General features: G+C 39.7%; 1 protein-coding gene across 5 annotated transcripts in view; it reads right to left on the bottom strand.

The window, feature by feature from the left end:
• The window catches only part of TIAM2 (TIAM Rac1 associated GEF 2), a 135721-nt gene that overhangs the window by 47855 nt on the left and 68531 nt on the right, over nt 1–19335 (bottom strand). For 4 of the 5 annotated variants that reach the window (XM_031056295.1, XM_031056298.1, XM_031056294.1 and 1 more), the window contains 8 exons: nt 16340–16525; nt 15237–15383; nt 11742–11804; nt 7312–7479; nt 4572–4676; nt 4074–4152; nt 3159–3251; nt 1851–2111 (listed from right to left, as the gene is read on the bottom strand). In XM_031056295.1, the coding sequence (XP_030912155.1) occupies nt 1851–2111; nt 3159–3251; nt 4074–4152; nt 4572–4676; nt 7312–7479; nt 11742–11804; nt 15237–15383; nt 16340–16525 (1102 nt within the window). The remainder of the gene's footprint in view (nt 1–1850; nt 2112–3158; nt 3252–4073; nt 4153–4571; nt 4677–7311; nt 7480–11741; nt 11805–15236; nt 15384–16339; nt 16526–19335) is intronic. The other variant, XM_031056297.1, reaches the window with a different exon arrangement.

Below are 19335 nucleotides of genomic sequence, written 5' to 3' on the forward strand. Positions count from 1 at the left end.
AGTAACAGGACACAGAACACAGAACAGTTAAACCCTTTATGATTATCTATTAATTCAAAGTAATGCCATTTTCTTCTGTTTCCATTTGAACTGATCAGGTAATCAGACACTAAGCACTGAATTCAATTAACATAAAAGTTCTTCTCACAAAGCTTAATTTAGAGCTATTTGTTCCCTTTCAGAATAAAATAAATCTTCCTTAACTGCTTTTAAGCAGAAAAGCAAATACACTTTGTACCTTTATCCACTAGTGCTTAAAGTATAATACATACTACAGTAATTTCCTATTATAATGGAATATTTGCACAGGTTGCTAATTTATCCCTGAGGAATGAGGAATCTAGTGAATGGACACATACATTTATTACACTGAATAATCGAGGTAATGCTGGCCTATGATATCAAGCCAACAAGCTTGATGATAGCCCTGATATAATTATGTAATTAATTAGCTCTATCATAATTTTTGGTTTATGACACTAACTTTTATGTGCCACTAGTCAATTTAATGGCATTTTAAATTGAAATAAGGCCCCTGAGAGAGATGTTACTTACTGAATCACAAATCTTGTATTCAGATTTCTTTTAATTTCAAAAGATGACCTAATAAAATTGCTTTATAATTAAATCCACTCCAACTTCTCCTATGTGATTCTTTCTCTTCTCCCATTTTTAATTACGAAAAAAATTCCAATCAGAAAACACTCGCCATCGTAATTATATGCAAAAATCAGCGATCTCTTTTTGTATCTCTTGCTGCTCCCTTCACACAGCACTGCATCCTGGCTAGCTTTCCTGCAGAATTTTACTAGCACCCTCCAGAGTCATAGTGACGAAACTGCACCTTTTACACTGAAAATCTCGTTAAATTTCCTTCTACCTTTTTTGAAAAATAATCAAGGCGTGGGACGAAAGGGGAGCAAAGCCCCACGTACTTTCTATTTCAGACAGACATTCACAAGTGTTCTGGTACCACAAGATGTGGTTCTCCAGTGAAGTTACATCAGATAAAGGAAGGGAAGGGAGTCCATGGCTTGCCTCCACCCCTAGGGGCAGAGCCCCTCTATGTGCTACCTCCTATATCCAGCTGAAAAGGCAACCCAGCAGTGGGCACTGGCACCTCCTCGGGGCTGGGGGGGCTGTGATGTCATCCAGGAGCATTCCTTACCACATAGGCACCTTCCCTAGCTGGTGCTCCTCACATCCCACCGGGACCTCACCCTGACACAGCACTGCTAGGATTCATCCTCCACCCAGTGCTTAAAATAGTGGTATTACATTGAGTAAGGAATGTGAGCAGGTAGAAGCAGAACAATCCCCATAAAAGCCCTTTCCATAGGCTTTATTCTACACAATGGCCTCTGTACCCAACAGGAGCACCATGTCACCAGATGGGAGCAGAGCTCAATGACTCCTTTCTGAGGTGATGATGACTACTGCATTGAAGATATCCTGAATGTAACTGGTACTTTGCCACACAGAAAGCATGGCAAACACAGAACAATACTCTGCTTCCGAAAGCCATCACATCATTTCAACCACTGATGCCTGGGAAATGGATGTGCTAGAGATACCTGAGATGACACAGAACAGTTAAGAGAACACTTGATAATGCTGGATGGTAAAGACAAACAGATTAAAATATTATCATTTCCCTGCAGACATAATCATATTCTCTTCCATTTCTGCTCCCTAAAAAAATAATACCAACAGATATTGAGCACAAATAGAACTTAAACAGTTTGTACTTGTGTTTTTAAGGCAAGCACACAATTTTAATCATGACTGAGTTTTAAAAACAGTGATATTTGAAGTGAGGTGGAGTAATAGAATTATTGTCAATTTCTTACCATTTGCTGTGTTCTTTTTGAAGTTATCTAAAAACTCTTCCAGGAGCTGTGACTGGTTTGGAGGGGGCAACAAACTCTTTGGGTCTCTGGAAATGTCACCATCTGACCAGGACACACATAAGGGTTGCTGGGTACCATAATGGCTCGTTCTCACTGTAAGCATTACGCTTCTCTCTGAAAACAGTAACTCCATCTGCCTGAGATCAAGATCAGACACAGCCTCTCCATTTATGCTCAGGATTTCATTGCCTACTCGGAGCCCTGGCAGCATGCGAAAGCAAAGAAAGAAAAAAAAAAGGTAATATAATATAAAAAGGGTAACAACTCAAACCTTATGCTGACTTGCTTTTTATCTTTTTGGTTTGAATTCAAATACCCTAATCCTACCACAAGTCCATTAGAACCAATGGGAGCTTTATTTGTGCTATAGTTATACAGACTGACCTTATGCTTGCTTGCTTACTTTGATAGGTGCTACCCACAGTACAGCAATCAAGTTGGTTTTGTTTAAAGATGCTACAGAATTGGGTGGGTGGGAGAGCAGCACAGCTTTCAAGAAGATTAGAATAGAGGCACCTCTCACAACCAGATACCATCACTATACAGCACCATAACACATATTTCATCAGCTGTGAAGAGCAAGGCACTAGTCACACAGATCAAATTATTCATGCAAAGCTGCAACAACTAAAGATGGAGGTTTTTATCAGCTTTTATATAAATCTAAACAGTAGCAAGTGCTGTCTTTCTAAGTCAGCAAAACCAAGCAGATATTACCATCAGGTAGCAAATTCAGATCTCTGTCTCCATTTCTCTGGGGCTATTTTTCAGCTAGCAGAACCCACATGATGCTCACACGTGCCAATGAAGAGAGGCACAGTTTCTGAGAAGGCAGTGGGAAGGTGCTCACAGAACTGCATGCAGAAAACTGCTCTGGGGAGGAAGGCTTTTTGCCAGCTAAAGTGGAAGCAATGGGTCATAGAAACTGATCAAGCCCATGAAGTTCCCTAGTGTGAGATGAACTCTTTCTCCAGTCTGTTCCTCTGTGCAAAAGCACTCAGTTGGATGGCTGAACACAGACTGTCTCCAAGGGTGAATAGGAACTGTCCCCACTACATTGAAAGGATAATTCAGTTACTTTGTATACACTATTTTCCCCACTGTTACATACTTTCCACGGTCTTCAGGAAAGAAAACTGTGAACAGTAAAAGCCGAGAAATATTTGAGACAGCATTACTAAAGCTCCTTCAAGTTTTTGGACTCAAAAAAGATAATGAATAGTTTTAAACAGAAACAGGATACAATACCTTCCTTGTATGCCAGTCCATCAGGGAGAACATCACTTACAAAGATATGGGTGAGATGTTCATTCTCAGCAACTTGGGCTGTGACAGCAAAGCCTGAAGTAAAAGAGGTTTAAGTCAAATAAACTTTCTTGGGAACATTTCCCTTTTATTTCCTGTATTTAGTAGACTTTACATGAGAAGGAAGATACTTCTCATGAGAACACACCCACAGAGCATATAGAAATTATCACATGGTTATCCAGTCATTGTAAGACCTGTTAAAAAAGTATTTTCTACCTCAGCTCCATGACATTTCCACAACACAGCACAGTCCATCTTTACAGTAGGAACTCTGCAGAGTATCCATCAGACATAGAGGTGTATTAAACAATTCCAAAAAGTGGAAACCCAAACTATAAAGTAACAAACTATACTAGACTAATGAGTGGGAAAGGCCAGAAAATAATAAATTAAAACTGACTTGCAGCTAAAGCACAGCATAAAGCTGCCTTACAAAGGTATCTTTGCAAGGTAGGCAATTATTCCTAGGAATAACTAAGGACAAAAAAAGCCTGTCAGAATGAGTTCCAAAGTATACTTTTGATACTGTGCCAACAGAGGCAGACCTTGACCTGTGCCTGACTGAGAGCACTTATATTAGTCCTAGCAAAGGACATTCATATTTCTGACAAGCCCATGCTTCAACTATTTGGCCATTGTAGGAAAATTAGAAAGTGGACCCTTCCAAAACATAAAAAATGCACTTGCCAGTGTAAAACAATCAGTTTGGGTCTTAGTTATAAATGCCTTGAGTTCTTTGCAGACTCATACTTTCAGCTATCAAGGATGGCTCTGTCTGCTCTCAGAAACTAAAAAGTCCAAAAGAGAGGAAGTAAGCAATGAGAAGAATAAAAAGAAGAATTCCTGAGAGCTTACCATAATCACTTATGTTTTCAGTCTTTGTAAGATGAACATGATAAACATTTAATGGACAAATTTCTATTTCATCATATACCTGTTAGAAAAGAACAGTAGCAGAAGTCATCAAAAATGAAAATGCAAGCATCAAACCCCAGATACAGCATGAGAAACGAGCACAAAATTCTTTGCATCAAGACTTGCTGTCTTTCACATAGAGAACCGTGTTACTTTGTAAGCATCACTGCTGTTAGTGGGACTAAAGTTAAAGACCAAAAACCCACTCTGCAGTACAAGCTGACACTTTACTTCTGTACTAAAAGCCCCATTCAAATCTTCAAACATTTCTTGAAGAATGTGCTTGCAGTGCCTAGCTACTCAAAACTGTGAACTAAAATGCAGTCCCAGAACAGATCTAAAACATCATTTTAGATCTAAATTTCACATATTTGTGGGTCATAACTCAACTGCAGCTACCCATATCACAAAACTTTATCTAAAAGGAGTTACACTTTCCTGGTCTACTATGTATTCATATGGCTCAGGAGCACAATACTCAGTATTTTCATCAACCAGTCTTCTGAGTTGTAGGCCATAGTGTCTTGGCTCCAGCTGTTTCATCTAAAGAAGAAAAAGAATGGAGTTTGGAATTCATTATTTATTTCCAGAATCCTAGAAGACAGAGAAATGACACACACACAACAAGTTTCTAAAATCATGCAAAAGCAATATCAAAAAGTAATTTTCTACCTATTTTTGTAGTATAAACAAAACTAGATGCTTAAAATATAACATTACAGTGCTATTTCCATTTTGCCTTATGATCCTCCCAAATCCTTTAATGGCTATTAGATTAACAGAGCACTAATATATGTTTCCAAAGATACCTCAACAGTCTTCTGTCCTTTTGAACTTAACACTCCCAAGCACCCTTTTCTATGACCACTTCTGATGATTTACTTCTGCTCAGCAGCTTTTGCTTCTGATGTAGAAAATGTGTGTGCATGTATGGGCAGTTAGGAGAGGAGATGGGATGGCAAGCAGGTTCCCTAAGGGTTTGCCTTTATTAGATTTTATTTTTATTGCTGGGTTTCATCTATGATCAGAGAGTTTCCCCTATTTTTTTTTTTTACCACATGAGGTCAAAGCAAAGATCCTGTCTCAACAGGAAGCCAAAGGGAAATAGGGATATTCCCAAAGGATATTAGCCTGAAAGTGCTGAGCCCCTGATGGGAGGCTCTGAAAAAATCAGGATACTGATGAGACTAAGGCACAAAACACTTCATTTTAGCATATTAATAGACCAACAGTTCTGAAACAGAAGGAAGCAACATTTCCAAAAGAAGAGGACTGACACCCTCCCTGAGGGTTATTTAACCCCTTGAATGCGTCTCAGCAGCGTTACTTGTGTTCTGAATCCTGAAAAATGGAATTCAAATGCACAAGTTGTTTTACACACACTATCCAAAAACCTCAGATGGAAAGCAGAAATGAGAAAAGTATAAACCTCATAAAGCATGGATGAAGGGGTAAAATAAAACCCTAACAACTCTTCTGAACTTTAGCCTTATCCACATAGCATTCAAACATTTTCTGTTAAGAAGAAAGATTCCTTACACTCACCAGAGCAGAATGAAAATGTAAGAAGGAAAAGAACCAGGACAGATGAGCAGAAAGTATTCAGCATTAGAGAATGCTTATGAAAAGCTTTACACACAGAATAGAAAGACAAAATAAAACAGAAAAACATTTAAGAAAAAAAATCAAGGAATTTAAAACTAAATTTTCATGAGATACAGACAATGATAATTAAAAGTCAGCTTTACAATCACAAATATTTTGGAATGATAGAATAAGAGAGGTAAGGAATTTCCTTTTCCAACTTAATTTTACTTTTATAAATTTTATTTCCTCCTTTAGGGGTCTCGCATAGCATCCCAAGGACTTCAGAATGTTCTGGCTCTCCCGTGCCACCTGGTGGCCAAGCCGTGTGTCAGACAATCCCTTCAGCCTGACAGGGCACAGCCAAGTTTTTAAAAACAAAGCCTAATATTAAACATTTTCTCAAGGATTCAGTCTCCACCAGGAGAAGCCACAAAGTTAATTTCTTCTTAATGATGCCCTGGAGATGCATTGGGACTTGCCTAAATCAGAGCGCTTATTTTGATTTTAAAAACTATAGTTTACTCTGGATTGTTAAAAGCTTTTTTTTTTTTCCCACCCAATATTAGCACGTGAAAAGAGCCATTAAATCGGGTTCTTTCCTCCATTAAAGCCTCAAACTTCATTAACGTCAAGGCAGTTCAATGAGTTCACATGGAAATTCACCGTAACCTATGCCAAAAGCTACAGCTGGATCTTGTCCGGCACAGGACTCCTTTTTTTCCTGTTTTTCCCCTTGTGAAGTAAATAAAATATATTTACCAGTTGGCCAGAAAACAGAACTTGGGGGTACAGGGTAATTTTTTCCAAAAAGCTGTTTAGAATCGTTTAAGTGTCTTGAATCATGAAGTTATGGAGTTCAAGCACTGACACATATGGAGGCAGAAACGTTAGGTATATTACAATGCTCCAGAGGTGCTAGTGTTTTGCCTGTAGCTAAAACTGGTGTTTCTATTTTACCTTCAACCTGTGACTCAGTTTTCTGTTCTTGGTCTACAGCAATCCCTCTCAATTTGCCAGCACTGACTTTCACAAGCAAACTCACTCTTGGAAATTCACAAATAGAGCTTGTATTTCATTAAAAGCTTATAAAGGTCATTTCAGAAGCAAACCTATATGATAGCCTTTGTCACAGCAGTCTTGAATGTCTTAATCTCCTACTCTAGCTCAACCAGTCTCTGTTGCTCCTCTGTGTTTAATTAGCACAGAACAACCCGGTGTGCTGCAAGGACAACACAGAGTGGACACGTGCTGAGACTGCCCAGGGCTGACTGCCCGGCACACTGTCACTGCTCTTGAAGCAGCCCCTGTGTGCTGTCTCCAGCAATGCTCTTGAAAACCTTTCCACAACCCTGCTGCCTCAGCTACAGCATATAAAACCACAACTAAGGAAAGAGAGCAATGTGCCTTAAGCATCTCCTTGTTGCTGTCTCATTATGTATTATTAGCATTATATACTATCTCATTACCGTATTATTATATATAATGATAATCTTACCCCAGTTTTCCCTATTCATGGATCCACTGATATGCTACGTTCCTTCTCAAGTCCATGGCTATTTACAAGGATCAATTGAGCATGGAAAATAAGTACCTTGCATGCCAAAGACAAAACATCCTCCACCCTGTGCTCTGGCTTGAGTGTCAGCGCCACAGCTTGGCCATCACAGAAATGAACATTCGTCTGTGTTTCCCAAGCATTCTCCTTCTGGATGCTCTCTGGCACTGAGCTGTAGACATTCAAAAAATCGTCGACTTGCTGCTGGAAACAAGAGAGAAAAGTACAACAAATATGAATGTTAAAAAACAAAACAAAACAAAAAAAAACCCAAAACAAAGCATTTCAATTACATTAGCAGTTTGCTAATTTCTAAAATCATGCATGATTCAAAAACAGTGCTGCGTATTTCCCCATGGCAATCCAGGCAGAGTTCTGTTACCTGCTCTCATTCACTATGGAAGACCTTATTTTCTAGAGCTCAGATTGAACTTGCTGTGCTTTCCCATTCTAGAGTTTCATGCCTTTATCTCATACTAATCATTGATTTAACTGACTGTGGAAATATGTGTCTACCTGGTTTTACATCACAGTGGAAATAAATTTTTAAGAAGAACTGACAACTATAATTTTACCTAACCAATACATGTAAAATAACCCTGCAAATAAATAAATAAATAAATTGAATTAGTGTCATTTTGACAGAAACGACAACAAAATTCCAGCAGAGAGCACTGTGGAGCAAGGCTAGCCATAAAAAAATAAAGGCCTAAAGTAGGAATAAAGTGCTCCTATTTTATTTACAGTTTGAGAACATTGTGTTTCATTGGCAGCAGAGGGTTTTTTGCCTGTTTACCAATTTGCTCCACATTCTCCCTCTTTCCAACGCCACTCTGCTTGATCAAATAACATCAGTCCTAAATAAATTCCCTGTCACTTTCTCACCCTTCATTTTCATACTTTCTCCTGTACTGCACTTCAGGCTGCATGTTTCAAATGAACCCACACAAGGAGAAGACAAACACCAAGAGCTGTTCAGAATTTGGAGTCTCACATATTATTTGGGTCAGCCTATTCAGCACATCACTAATTACCTATATCAAGGCATTTAAGTTTAGGCAGATGGGGTCCCTTGATTCCCCATGCAGCCACTGGAAATGGACAATAACTCAATGGAGTGGCAAGACTTCCACCCAAGCCATATCTTAAGATATCCTGAGCTGCTCCCAGGCATCCCTACCTCCTTCATTCTTTTTGTTAGTATTTTTTGTTTGTTTGTTGTGCTGGGGGGATTTGTTGCCTACATAAAGACCCTTGATTACACAATTCTGCCCCTTCTCCACTGGGACACAAGCCCAAGGGTGCACCACAATTAAAAGCTGCTGTAAAAGCTGCACAGAGCCTCTTTTCCTTGCTGCAGGCAGCAAAGTTATTGACAACAATCTGTCAGTAGCAACAGAGAGACGAATATTCTTTTCTTTTTGCAAATAACAACTTTGGCTGTAAAAACAGTGAAGCAAGCAATCCTATCCAGGTAATTACAAACAATGCAGAAATTCAGGTTACAGACAACCCAGATTGTGGCATAGTAATAATGTGATGCCAGAATAACACTGGTTTGGTGAAATAATATTAATGAACAAAGTATTTTCATTAATCTTGTCTGTCTTGCTCAACTGTCCCTTTTAACTAGTTGAACATGAAATTTCAATTAACACAGGTGATGGAAATCCTACTGAAATCCATCAATTTATACATAACAGGAGTCATGTTCTGCTACTGCAATTAACACAGTGTTGAAATCCACACCAGGAGAAGTTTGACCTTGGTGGCTGTAGGTACAGCCTGCTCGTAATGCTGGTGATGTTGAAGAAGATAATTCCTGTGGAACTCTAGTCCTCTCAGCACTAAATCAACTGCCTGAGAATGAAGCCTGACCTACCTCCACAATGTAAATAACAGAAAGGAGAAAGGGGGCAAGGCAGGGAGGCTGTGAGAGATTAGCACACATGAGTCAGGCTGAATTTCCCTGGTGGCTTTCTCCAGGGAAAACCAGCGCTATGCCTGCCTCAGCAAGGGAGGTTTGCAACTACTACAATGTTTTATTGCCCTGAAACACTAGCACTCCAAATCTGTGCAACTGGAATAAATCTCACTATTACCAGAGATAAAAAAAAAACCATAACCTCATATCATAGAGGATTAAGGTGATGAGAAATAGGTCCAAAGCCACCTTTTGATGTAAGCTTTTATAACAGGACAGAAAGCTCTGCAGCCAATGTGAACTACATCCTTTCCTTGCCATGTACACTGATGCTCAAGCATACAATTTGAGATAAACTTCCCTCTGTTATTAAACATGACTGTGTTCCTTAACTGCAGTCAAGGAACCGTTGCTTCATCCACATTTTCCGTCTCAGAAAATCTGACATGAAAAGGTTTTTTTTTCCTGTTATGCCTGCAGTGACCAATTCCACAATAGTTCATTCATTCATTGCCACATGAAGTTATAACAACCCATCCAATTTTCCAGAAAGAGGCGCCAGGACTGTCACATGTTGTGCCACAGGGCTGCTGCAGGACCAATAGGTTACTTCATAATTTCCTCCCACTATTTGCCTCTAGTTTTATCATCCTTTTCAGCTAAAATACAGCTTCCCTGGCAGACTTCGCTATTTGTCATACCCAGGCAGCATTTTATAAAAGTTTTGATGCTGTTTTTGTTTTTTCTTCAGTTTAAATCAGTGAAACCAGGCTGATGCCAGAGTAACGGTTTTCAAAGTTATGATGAATCATTTCTGAGTTGTTGTATGATTCACCAAAATGTCAGGATCTTAAAAATGCCCACGCTGTATTTAATACCCATTGAAAAAAGGTTTCAGAAATAGGATTGAAATAATAAGGAAAAAAAATGTTTTTCTAGCTCCAGAGGTCTGCTCAGCAGCTAAATTGTGTGTGTTTTTCTAGTCTTGAAAGACAGCCCTGCTAAATTTTTTAACCCTGGCCCAAAACCTGCAGCCATATTGACCTCTGATGGTCTCTCTCTACCTGGGGAACAGGGCTGTGAACCGCAACCTGAATTTGGAGAAGGCTGCTTTACCTAGAGCTGGGACAAGACAGACCTTGTCCCCTTGCTGACATATCACCAAAGAGAGAGCATTTCATTCTGCCTGCTCCCTAGTTCAAAACATTTCTCTGTCTCCTCAGAAGGGTTCAGGAGGAGTAAATGCTCCTGGTTAGGCCAGAGGACGGGAGAACCACAGCAGACCCTGTTGTATAAGGCAGCTGCATCAACCTCCCAGCCCCGAGGGGGCCAGCATCCAACCAGCCAAGGGTCTGGTGCCACAGCCCTTCAGGAGAAACCTCCAAGGGCTGTGCCCAAGAGATTTGGTCACTTCTCATGTGGCAAACTTTTCCACGTTTCAGCATGTTTCAACAGGAATGAATTGTATTTTCTGTCTCTGAGATGGGAGATGGATGCCATCTCACACCACACACAATGGTACATTCTGGAGGAATTTTTTAAGTGTTCTCTACAGGAGTTGATTTCAACCCCGTAATTACAATTTATTTTGAAAACAGAGGAGTGATCTGGTTTAAATACTTTCTCACTCCAGGAAATAACAGGCAAGTGGCCAAGTAATAAAGGGAATTCTGGTATTTCAATCCATTTTTTCAAAGAACAGACAAAATGTGAAAATACTTTCAGAAGGCAAAACAGTGTTACAGGATTACAGGATAGCTGCTGTCAGTGGGAGATGTCCTTCCAGACTGGGGCATGGCAACACTGTGCCCCAGGGAGGCTGAAGGAATGGAGAAGGACCATGATTGAGGCCAGGCAGGCAAAAGCAGCACATCTCCTCCTCCTGGGTATCAGAGAAGATCAATCACAGCTATTTACTGGATAATGCAGCTGAGGGATGCTCCATTATTCTCCTTTACTTGGGCAATCTCCAGCTTTATATTAAATCTCACTTCTCTGATGGGATGGTCCATAGACTTTACATAGACCTTATTGCCTTAATATGCAAAATACAAAGGTTCTGTTGAAACAGACAAAGGGGAAAATATATTCTGGGTTTCATGTCATCCCTGGAAACCATCAAGGTCAGATTGGATGGGATTCTGAGCAGCCTGATCTATTTGAAGATTTTCATGTTTATTGCAGGGGGCTGGACTAGACCTATAAAGGTCTCCCAGTCCAAGCCATCCTATGATTTGCCATAATGTGAAAGATGCTCTCAAACAAGCTCGGCCCCAAGTCTCTCTCACAGTGCTCAGACTGTATGCATTAGTGTGTGAAGAAGCTTCTAGGGGCTTGGTTTGGTTTTTGAAAGCTTACCATGAATGCTCAGAAACTTATGTTGAAGTGGTTTCATTAGCAGAGTTATAATCCTCTCATCTAACAATAAATACATTTTATGAATCTCTTTAGGGTGTCTGAATCAGCCCTGCCATTACCTTAGAAAAATGCATTCAGGAATTCAAAAACATGATAATGCAGAATGAGAACAGGCATATCATACCTCAGCAGAGTTGGCTGAATTCTGCACACCAACAAATCCATGTCCTCCTGCTGGATCAAAAACCTATTGAAAACATCACAGATAAATAAATAGGTTGAACAAATAAACACCTTTGCTTCTGACCTGTTTTGGGTAAATCCATTGAAAAAACAAAATATAAAATTAAATTAAGGAATATGTATCAACCTGCTAAGCCCCAGGGATCTTTTGTACCTTTTATTGCTTTATTCTGACTAGAAGCAATAAAGAAATACAAGTCTCTCCATATAAAGAAAATTTAGGTAGATTTTCTCTTTTAAGCTACATGCACACTCAGATTCAAATACGTATAAAACATGTTCTTGTTTTTCCTATCTTAGTAATAAGATTAAAGTCATTTACCTTCAAACCATACACTATACTGGAATTATAAATTTCACCCTTCAGGATACTGTTAGGGAGAGCTACAAATATCATCGTGACCTCAAGGGACTATTTCAAATCATTGTTGCTGGTTTCTAAAACCTCCTACCCTACAGTTTTTCATCTTTTCTAACCAGTTTTTTTGCGCTATCGATCAAAACTTTTAGCTTAGCTTTAAAGGCATAGTTGACCCAAACCCCACACTATTAAGCAACAAAAGTAGCTGACTACTGTGTCAGCTTTGGAAGTGATGAAGGCAGAACCTCAAATGTGCATTGCCCACATGCTTTGGAAATTTAACTACTTTTATCTCACAAAGGTGCTAAGATTTTTATTTTTTTTTTTAAATAAAGTAAATGGCTATGGATACAAATATTTCAGTGATAAGGCTGGTGCAAACACAAGGCAAGACATATACACTTTATATATGACACTGAGATTTGCAAATAATAACATTACCCTCCTAAACTGCAAATTTAAAACCATTTTTCAACTCCTTCTGCAGTCAACAAATTAGGACAATATCAGACTTACAGCTGAGCTTTTGGGGGATTCTGGTATTAGCAAAAGCCTTTCAGATAATCCAAGACAACAAACTCTCTAGATTTCATACAAAATCCAGTTTCTGCCTGAAAGGTACCACTTCTAAACTTCCTTGTCTCACCCATAGATATAATCAAAGTATTTTATTGCTTATGATTTGTCAAAACAGTTCACCATTTAGACATAAGAAAGCAGATAAGCATTTAAGAAACTGAGGATAATGTGATCCTAGACATCCCCCATCTGCTACACAGCAGTTTTATTAACTGATTTGTAGAAGACTGAGCCACTTCATTAATGTTTACAAAAGCTTCCCAGCACAGAAACTCTGAACATTTTTATTAATGTCATAAAAATAAACAAGATAAAATTAAAAGCTTCCCTGACACAATGATCTTCAAGAATATACCATCTGATTTTGAAGCTAGGGTACTGTAGATTAAAATATACCAGCTGCAGTCAAATGAACTTAAATCCAAGAAAGCAAGACTTTTTCTAATCTATTGTTTGACAGAAACACCTCAACACAATGAGCAGAGAAGGAACCTCCACTTCTCTGCTTAACCCAGTTGGCTGAAAGAGACAAGAAAGTTATCCTCAGGCCTATTCTGATTTTGATATAGAATTATGTGCATTATGTTCACAAGTCTGAGCAAGGATGTGGCTCTCTATTCAGCCATCTTCTAGGTTCATGGGTCAGTTTTCAAGCCAGGGCCATAAAAATTCCTCACTTTTACAGGCAACACTCAGCATTTAAATTTCCTTACTCATATTGCAGGATGTTTAATTACAAAAAGAAAAAAAAATCAAGAACTCCAGCTTGTCTATGAAAATTAAAACATTTTTGGGCCAGCAGGTTGCAAGGCTTGGAATAAGAAGGGTAAACACCCATTGGGGGCACCTCTGCCTGCGACAGGCCTCCCTTCTCTTTGCGCAGAACAGCACTGGAAAGGCAGCAGGAGCCTCCTCTCCTTGCCAAAGCTATAATATTGCCTGTCCCTGAGCTCCACAGAATCCCCTTCATGGGCTATAAAGCATATGAGAAGACGTATTACCCAGTTAAAAACAGGGCAAGGTATCAGCTCTGCTGGGAGCAGAGCTAAAGGGTATAACATTCCTTCCCTCAGTAATAAAGAAATAGAGGTGCAGGACTCCCCGACCAGACTCTGCTGCTGGGGAGCACAGGGGAAGTTATGTGAAAAGGATGACCTAGGGAGAATTTCTCCTTTGGTTCCTTCTATTGTAAGACAGACTTGAGTTTTATTAATCAATTTCACCATGTTAACACACATCAATCAATATGCTAAAATGTGTAACAGGCAGAAGTTTAATGCCAGTGTAATACACAGATATTTACCTATTAAAAACACAAACCACTAGACCAGAAAATCCTGATGTGTTATTTTGCAACATGAAATCTGTTGGATCAGCTCTGTGTCTATAGCAGGACATGTACAGATAGGCTTGTTTAAATATTCTGCAACACACTACCACACATGCAAGATCAGCCAATTTTCAAGTGCTGATCAGAGATTTTGTAACTAATAAAATCAAGGGCCAGGAGCAAAGTTACCTAATGAACAATGCACAAAATACTGCTTTGCAGGAGCAACAGCAGACATGGCAGAGGCTAGTGAAAACAGTAGTGTTCTGAGTCAGAATGACCTCTGTAACTTCAGCTTCACTGTCAAGAAGCATCTCTGCTCTTATTTACCTTTTCTTCAGGGAAAATGCAGCAAAATTTTGTTTTGCATATAACTGAGCTTTTATTGAGAAAACACAGACTCCTGAAGTGTGGAGCTCACACTATATGTAAGCATGGGCCATTAGATCCAGAAAGAGAAAAAGATGCTGTGGTTTCACCAGCAGTGCAGCCCCCTTCAGTGGGGGCACACATCAGCATAGTCCCTCTCCCTAGAGCCAGCCTGACCCTGCACACCAAACCTGTGCCAAGTCTTCAGTAAACTGGTCTGGCATTATTTTTCAGCTGTCTGTACTGAGAGCTGACTCCCTGCATGACAGCAGTCTTCTCCTGGTGGCTAAAATGTACTTCCAGGCAGTGTGTGTTGCTTTAAGAGGCCATGCCAAAGATATCTGTCTTTGCAGAGTCTCTTTTTCCCTTGAAGACTTGCCTATGTCACTATATTGAATTGCAACAGTGCTTCAGAGTCCCAGTCACAAACAAGCACACACTGTATTAAGGATTGGGCAGAGAGGCTATCTTGAAAGAAACCCTACATCCAAACAGTTTGCAACGTGCCAGAAGAGAAGTTTTGTAACAAATTCCAGCCTGATGTTCTTATGCTGACAATAATTAAATTACTGGGTCAAAACCTGTCATTCACCAATCTTATTTATCACAGAAAAACCCAAATTAGACATATACTCTTCACAGGTGATGATCCCATTGCAAGTTTGCCAAACCTACTGAAACCTTGGATGTAGGTTTGATGGACAAATGTCTTCTACCCTGTGCACCTACAGCACCTTGCAGGATGAACTCCAGGAGGAACAAGCCATTCTATGCCATCCCCAGCAAGTAAGATCTACCTGAGTTATGGAAGGTCGCTTTTCTTTTCCTTTTCTTGCCAACGTGTCCAATCCTTTTAGAGAAGAAAATAAACCCTTCTTATTTCGAACCCTCTGGGACAGAGACAGGGTACGTTTCCTGAGAGCAGCTTCGTCCCTGGAGCAGATCTATTTAAACACAGAGACAGAGCCTCTTGTATCACTTTCATAACAGCAAAATATTGACAGTTATTTCAACCTGAGGCATCAAATGGGGGTTACTTCAGTTCATCTCAGTGTAACATGCCGAAGTGCAAGGACAATGTTTTAAGCTTTCAGCAGTGATGCTTGTTTCAGTATTCCAGTGGAATGGCAGCATAATTTTTTTGTCATGGGGCAAAATTAGAAGCCCCAGAGGAAGGGAGAATCTGAGAAAATATTGCTCTGTAAAACAAAAGCTAATGAAAAGGCTCTGAATAAGAATGATAACCTATCATTCAGATATGAAATTTCTAGAGGAAGACAGACTCTTCAAATTGCCAAACATAGGAGATAAATGCTATGGCTTTGAGTTATTAACAAGGAGTGGCACAAAACACACAGATAAAAACAGTGGCAGAGAGGAACACATTCCCTGACTGGTCTTTCAGTGCCACTCTTCAGACTTTTCATGCAGCAAATGTGGTCCAGCCCTTTCTGCCAAGATCAGCCTTACAGCCCTGCCAAGGTTGAAGAGCAGAGGTGAACCTGCTACTGCTGCACTTCCCTTGAAGCTGACAGGGTGGCAACAGGTTACAGCTGAGGATCTCACTCATTCTTCTTTAGAAACACACCCCATAGTTCTTAAAAAAGTGACATATAATTTTGAATTGTTTCTAGCTTTAGCCTGTTCTAAGAATACTTCCTTTTTAGGAGGGACTCCAAGTCTGGAGTCCTCTGGGGCAAAAAAAAAACCCAAAAAACATGGCCATATCCTGTAGAAGAAAATGTATTTGCAGTCAAGGAGCAGGCAGAGAGGGTGAGAAGGGTACAGGGCTGCCTGAGCAATGCATGTGGGTGCAGCCATGCATTATCCCAGCACAATTCCACATCTAAGCACATGGTGTTTTTGTGTAACGCACCCATGGAAGTGCATTTGGACTTACCAGTGCATGGAAGGATGAGACAGAGAAAATGCCAAGCCTCCCCAGTGCCAGTTTTGAAGGACGACTGGCAGCAGCCAAAAGGCTCTTGGGGTTTGGGAGCTCCCCACCTTGCAAACTGGATAGGTAACATCGCATTCGGAAAAGGTCCATGTTAAACTTTTCCAGGTTTTGTTCCCATTGCTGGATCTGTTTGGATATAAAAAGGGACAATTAAATGGGGGAAAATGCCTTTGTGGGCTGCACTGAAAATTCGAGCGCTTCCTCAAACCCAGAGTAAATTGCTTTCATCTGGTAGTATATGGATTAGATTAGTTATTCCCTGCCAAAACGCATTCAGTCATATTGTGTTACATCAACCCAAAAGATGACTTGAAATAAAACAAAGCTGGTGGTCTTAAACACATACTGACAAGATGAACATACCATGAACTTTGGGTAGTTTGATAGCCACAAGAACAGTTACATAAAAACACAACCCTGTGGTTCACTTAAGTTTGCCTTTTTTATTTTTTTTTTCTTTCCTCCCTCCCACCACCACCTTTTTTTTGGAAATTAGTTTTGGGTTTTTTCAGCTTAGGTTGTGTAGCTGGCTGGCTGAAAGCAAAGTAGAAAACAGCTACTCTAACACACACAAAAGCAAAGTAGCTACAGTGGTAGGTTCTCTTCATTATTTACTACCATCCTATGGTTCCTCTAACTGTAAACAGGAGACAAAACTGCAAATTGCAAAAAACAGCTATATAGACCCAATACAAATCGCTGTACCAAAAGAAGAAATGTAAATATGCAATTCTTAAAATATATCTAGCATAGGTACATTAAGATGTAATTATTTAACCCAGTTTCAATGTAAAATTAGAAAGTGAAGACAAATATTTACTAGACTGAAAGCTCTGAATCAAGTTTTAGATGACAGACTTTAAGTATTTGTGTTCATACACACTCATTTAAACATATTCACATTCATTTAAAACATATACACTTATTTAAACACATATTCTTATGCATTGCATTGAAGTCAAATTTTGCTCTTCATTTCCCCGACTCACATACTGGTAGTAGCACCAAAAATCTGCCCTGCAGATTGTAAACTAACGTACATCACACAGTAATACATACAGGTAGTGCAAATAAAAAAGGCAGCAAGCATACTGATAAATGAGAGGGCAGAAAAGGCATGTCCATTAGGTCAAGAAACACTGAGATTGGGTACTGATGAAATCCCCTGACAACACTGAGCTTCCAATGTCAGCTTCAATCACTGCAGGCTGCCTGTTCAACAAGTGGTTTAGGTCTGTGGAGAAAGTTCATCACGTTTTCTTTAATGAGCATTGGCTTCATACCTTTTTCTGGCACACCTTCCTGTCCCCACGTGCACAAGACATTATCAACTCACACTAGGATTAGCCAAGGATGGGACAAGCATCTTTGTGGCTCAGGAAACAAGCTGACAAATATAAAAACCTGAGGCGGACTATGCCCTTTAGGCTTGTTTAGAAGCAAAATCAGTTCCGTTTCCTTATAATGCTGCCAAATATTTCAAGAATTAAACAAGTACTTTGCCACTTTACTTTCAAGAATTAAGATGTAACCAAAGAAAGGGCAAAATAGGCCCTGTTAACAACATGGTGCTAAGGTTTGTGCTACAACTGATAGAGACCCCACCCAGTCCAGCTTCCTTACACGTGTGCTCACAAATTGTTGCATCAGTTACTTTTGGAAGTAAGAGGAAAATCTTATTTGGTGAGTAGGGTGAAGAAATGGAAGACAATATACCATTTTGTACAGGTATGAATGCAAAACTGTAGTTCACAGTACACTTGAAAAATCTTTCAAAGAATGGCTATTAAAACCAAAAGAGAGAATTTACAAAAGCTTATAATGAGATCAGTTCTCAGAAGTCTAGGGAAAATGGACAGAGACATACATATAACGAAGATGCCTTGTCTAATCTCTCATCACAAACATTTGAAACATGCATCCTCTGCACTCCAGAAAGAATAATCTTTCTTTTCCTTGGGTTCATTTGATAATTTCCTTTTTTTTTTTGTTTGTTTCTTTTGCTTTCTTTGTGCTCTCAGATGCTTCTCAGAGCCTTTTTCTACTTGCCAGTACTTTCCACATGGGACGACTCCAATAGGAGATTGCGAGATGGGCTCTTTCTCTGTGTCAACATCCAACTAGACTGAAAACATGGCTGTCAGCTTTTCACAAAGCCAAAAGCTACAAGCTCAGGTAATGTCTTTCCCTTCGAGATGACACCTCTGTGGGTACAGAGCCAAGTCAACTTTTAATAGCTCAGGAACAGAGCAAGCTTTGTTCTGAGCACTGCTGGAGTGGAGCATCCTGTCCTCACTGAACACAGGCTGAGAACAGGCTTCCTTGTGTGTCTTAGGCCTTCTTCAAAATCCCCATTAAACATTTGCATGAAGTTGCATTTTAAAATAAAAAAAATCTAAGAAGGGGAAGTGGTGTATGACATGGGGGCATTCTGAAGAAATAATTAAATTACAGTGTTTATCAGTCACACAGGATACTGGCTAATCAGCTCCAAAAGCATCGGTAATCACAGTGTTACATTTAATGGCATTAGCAAAAGCTGTAGGCAAGGAATTTCTGGGATTGTCTTGTAGTCTTATCAAAACCAGGGATGTCTGGAACCAATTGCAGACCATGAACCAATACCAGCTGCTATTTGTCTAGGGCTTTTAAACTATGATAATTCTTCCTAGAGATTTATATTCTTGAAGAATAAACGGGAGAAGCACACAAATAAAAAAGCAAAAACTTCAAAGCACAGTATGACCTGGTCCATGAAGTTAATTTACAGCCTGCAGACTCGCTGCTGCAATCCCTATTCTGCTATTGTGTGAGGCAAATCTCTGGCCCACGTGGGAGGACTACCCGAAAGAAGGCTCAAGGACTTAACTTCATCATGCACAGAAAAGACGGCCCTTTGAAATCTGCTCGAAAGCAAACAGGAAAAAGTGGATGCA

Source organism: Geospiza fortis, unplaced genomic scaffold (genome assembly GCF_000277835.1).
Source record: "Geospiza fortis unplaced genomic scaffold, GeoFor_1.0 scaffold162, whole genome shotgun sequence".
In the NCBI taxonomy this organism is placed as follows: Eukaryota; Metazoa; Chordata; class Aves; order Passeriformes; family Thraupidae; genus Geospiza; species Geospiza fortis.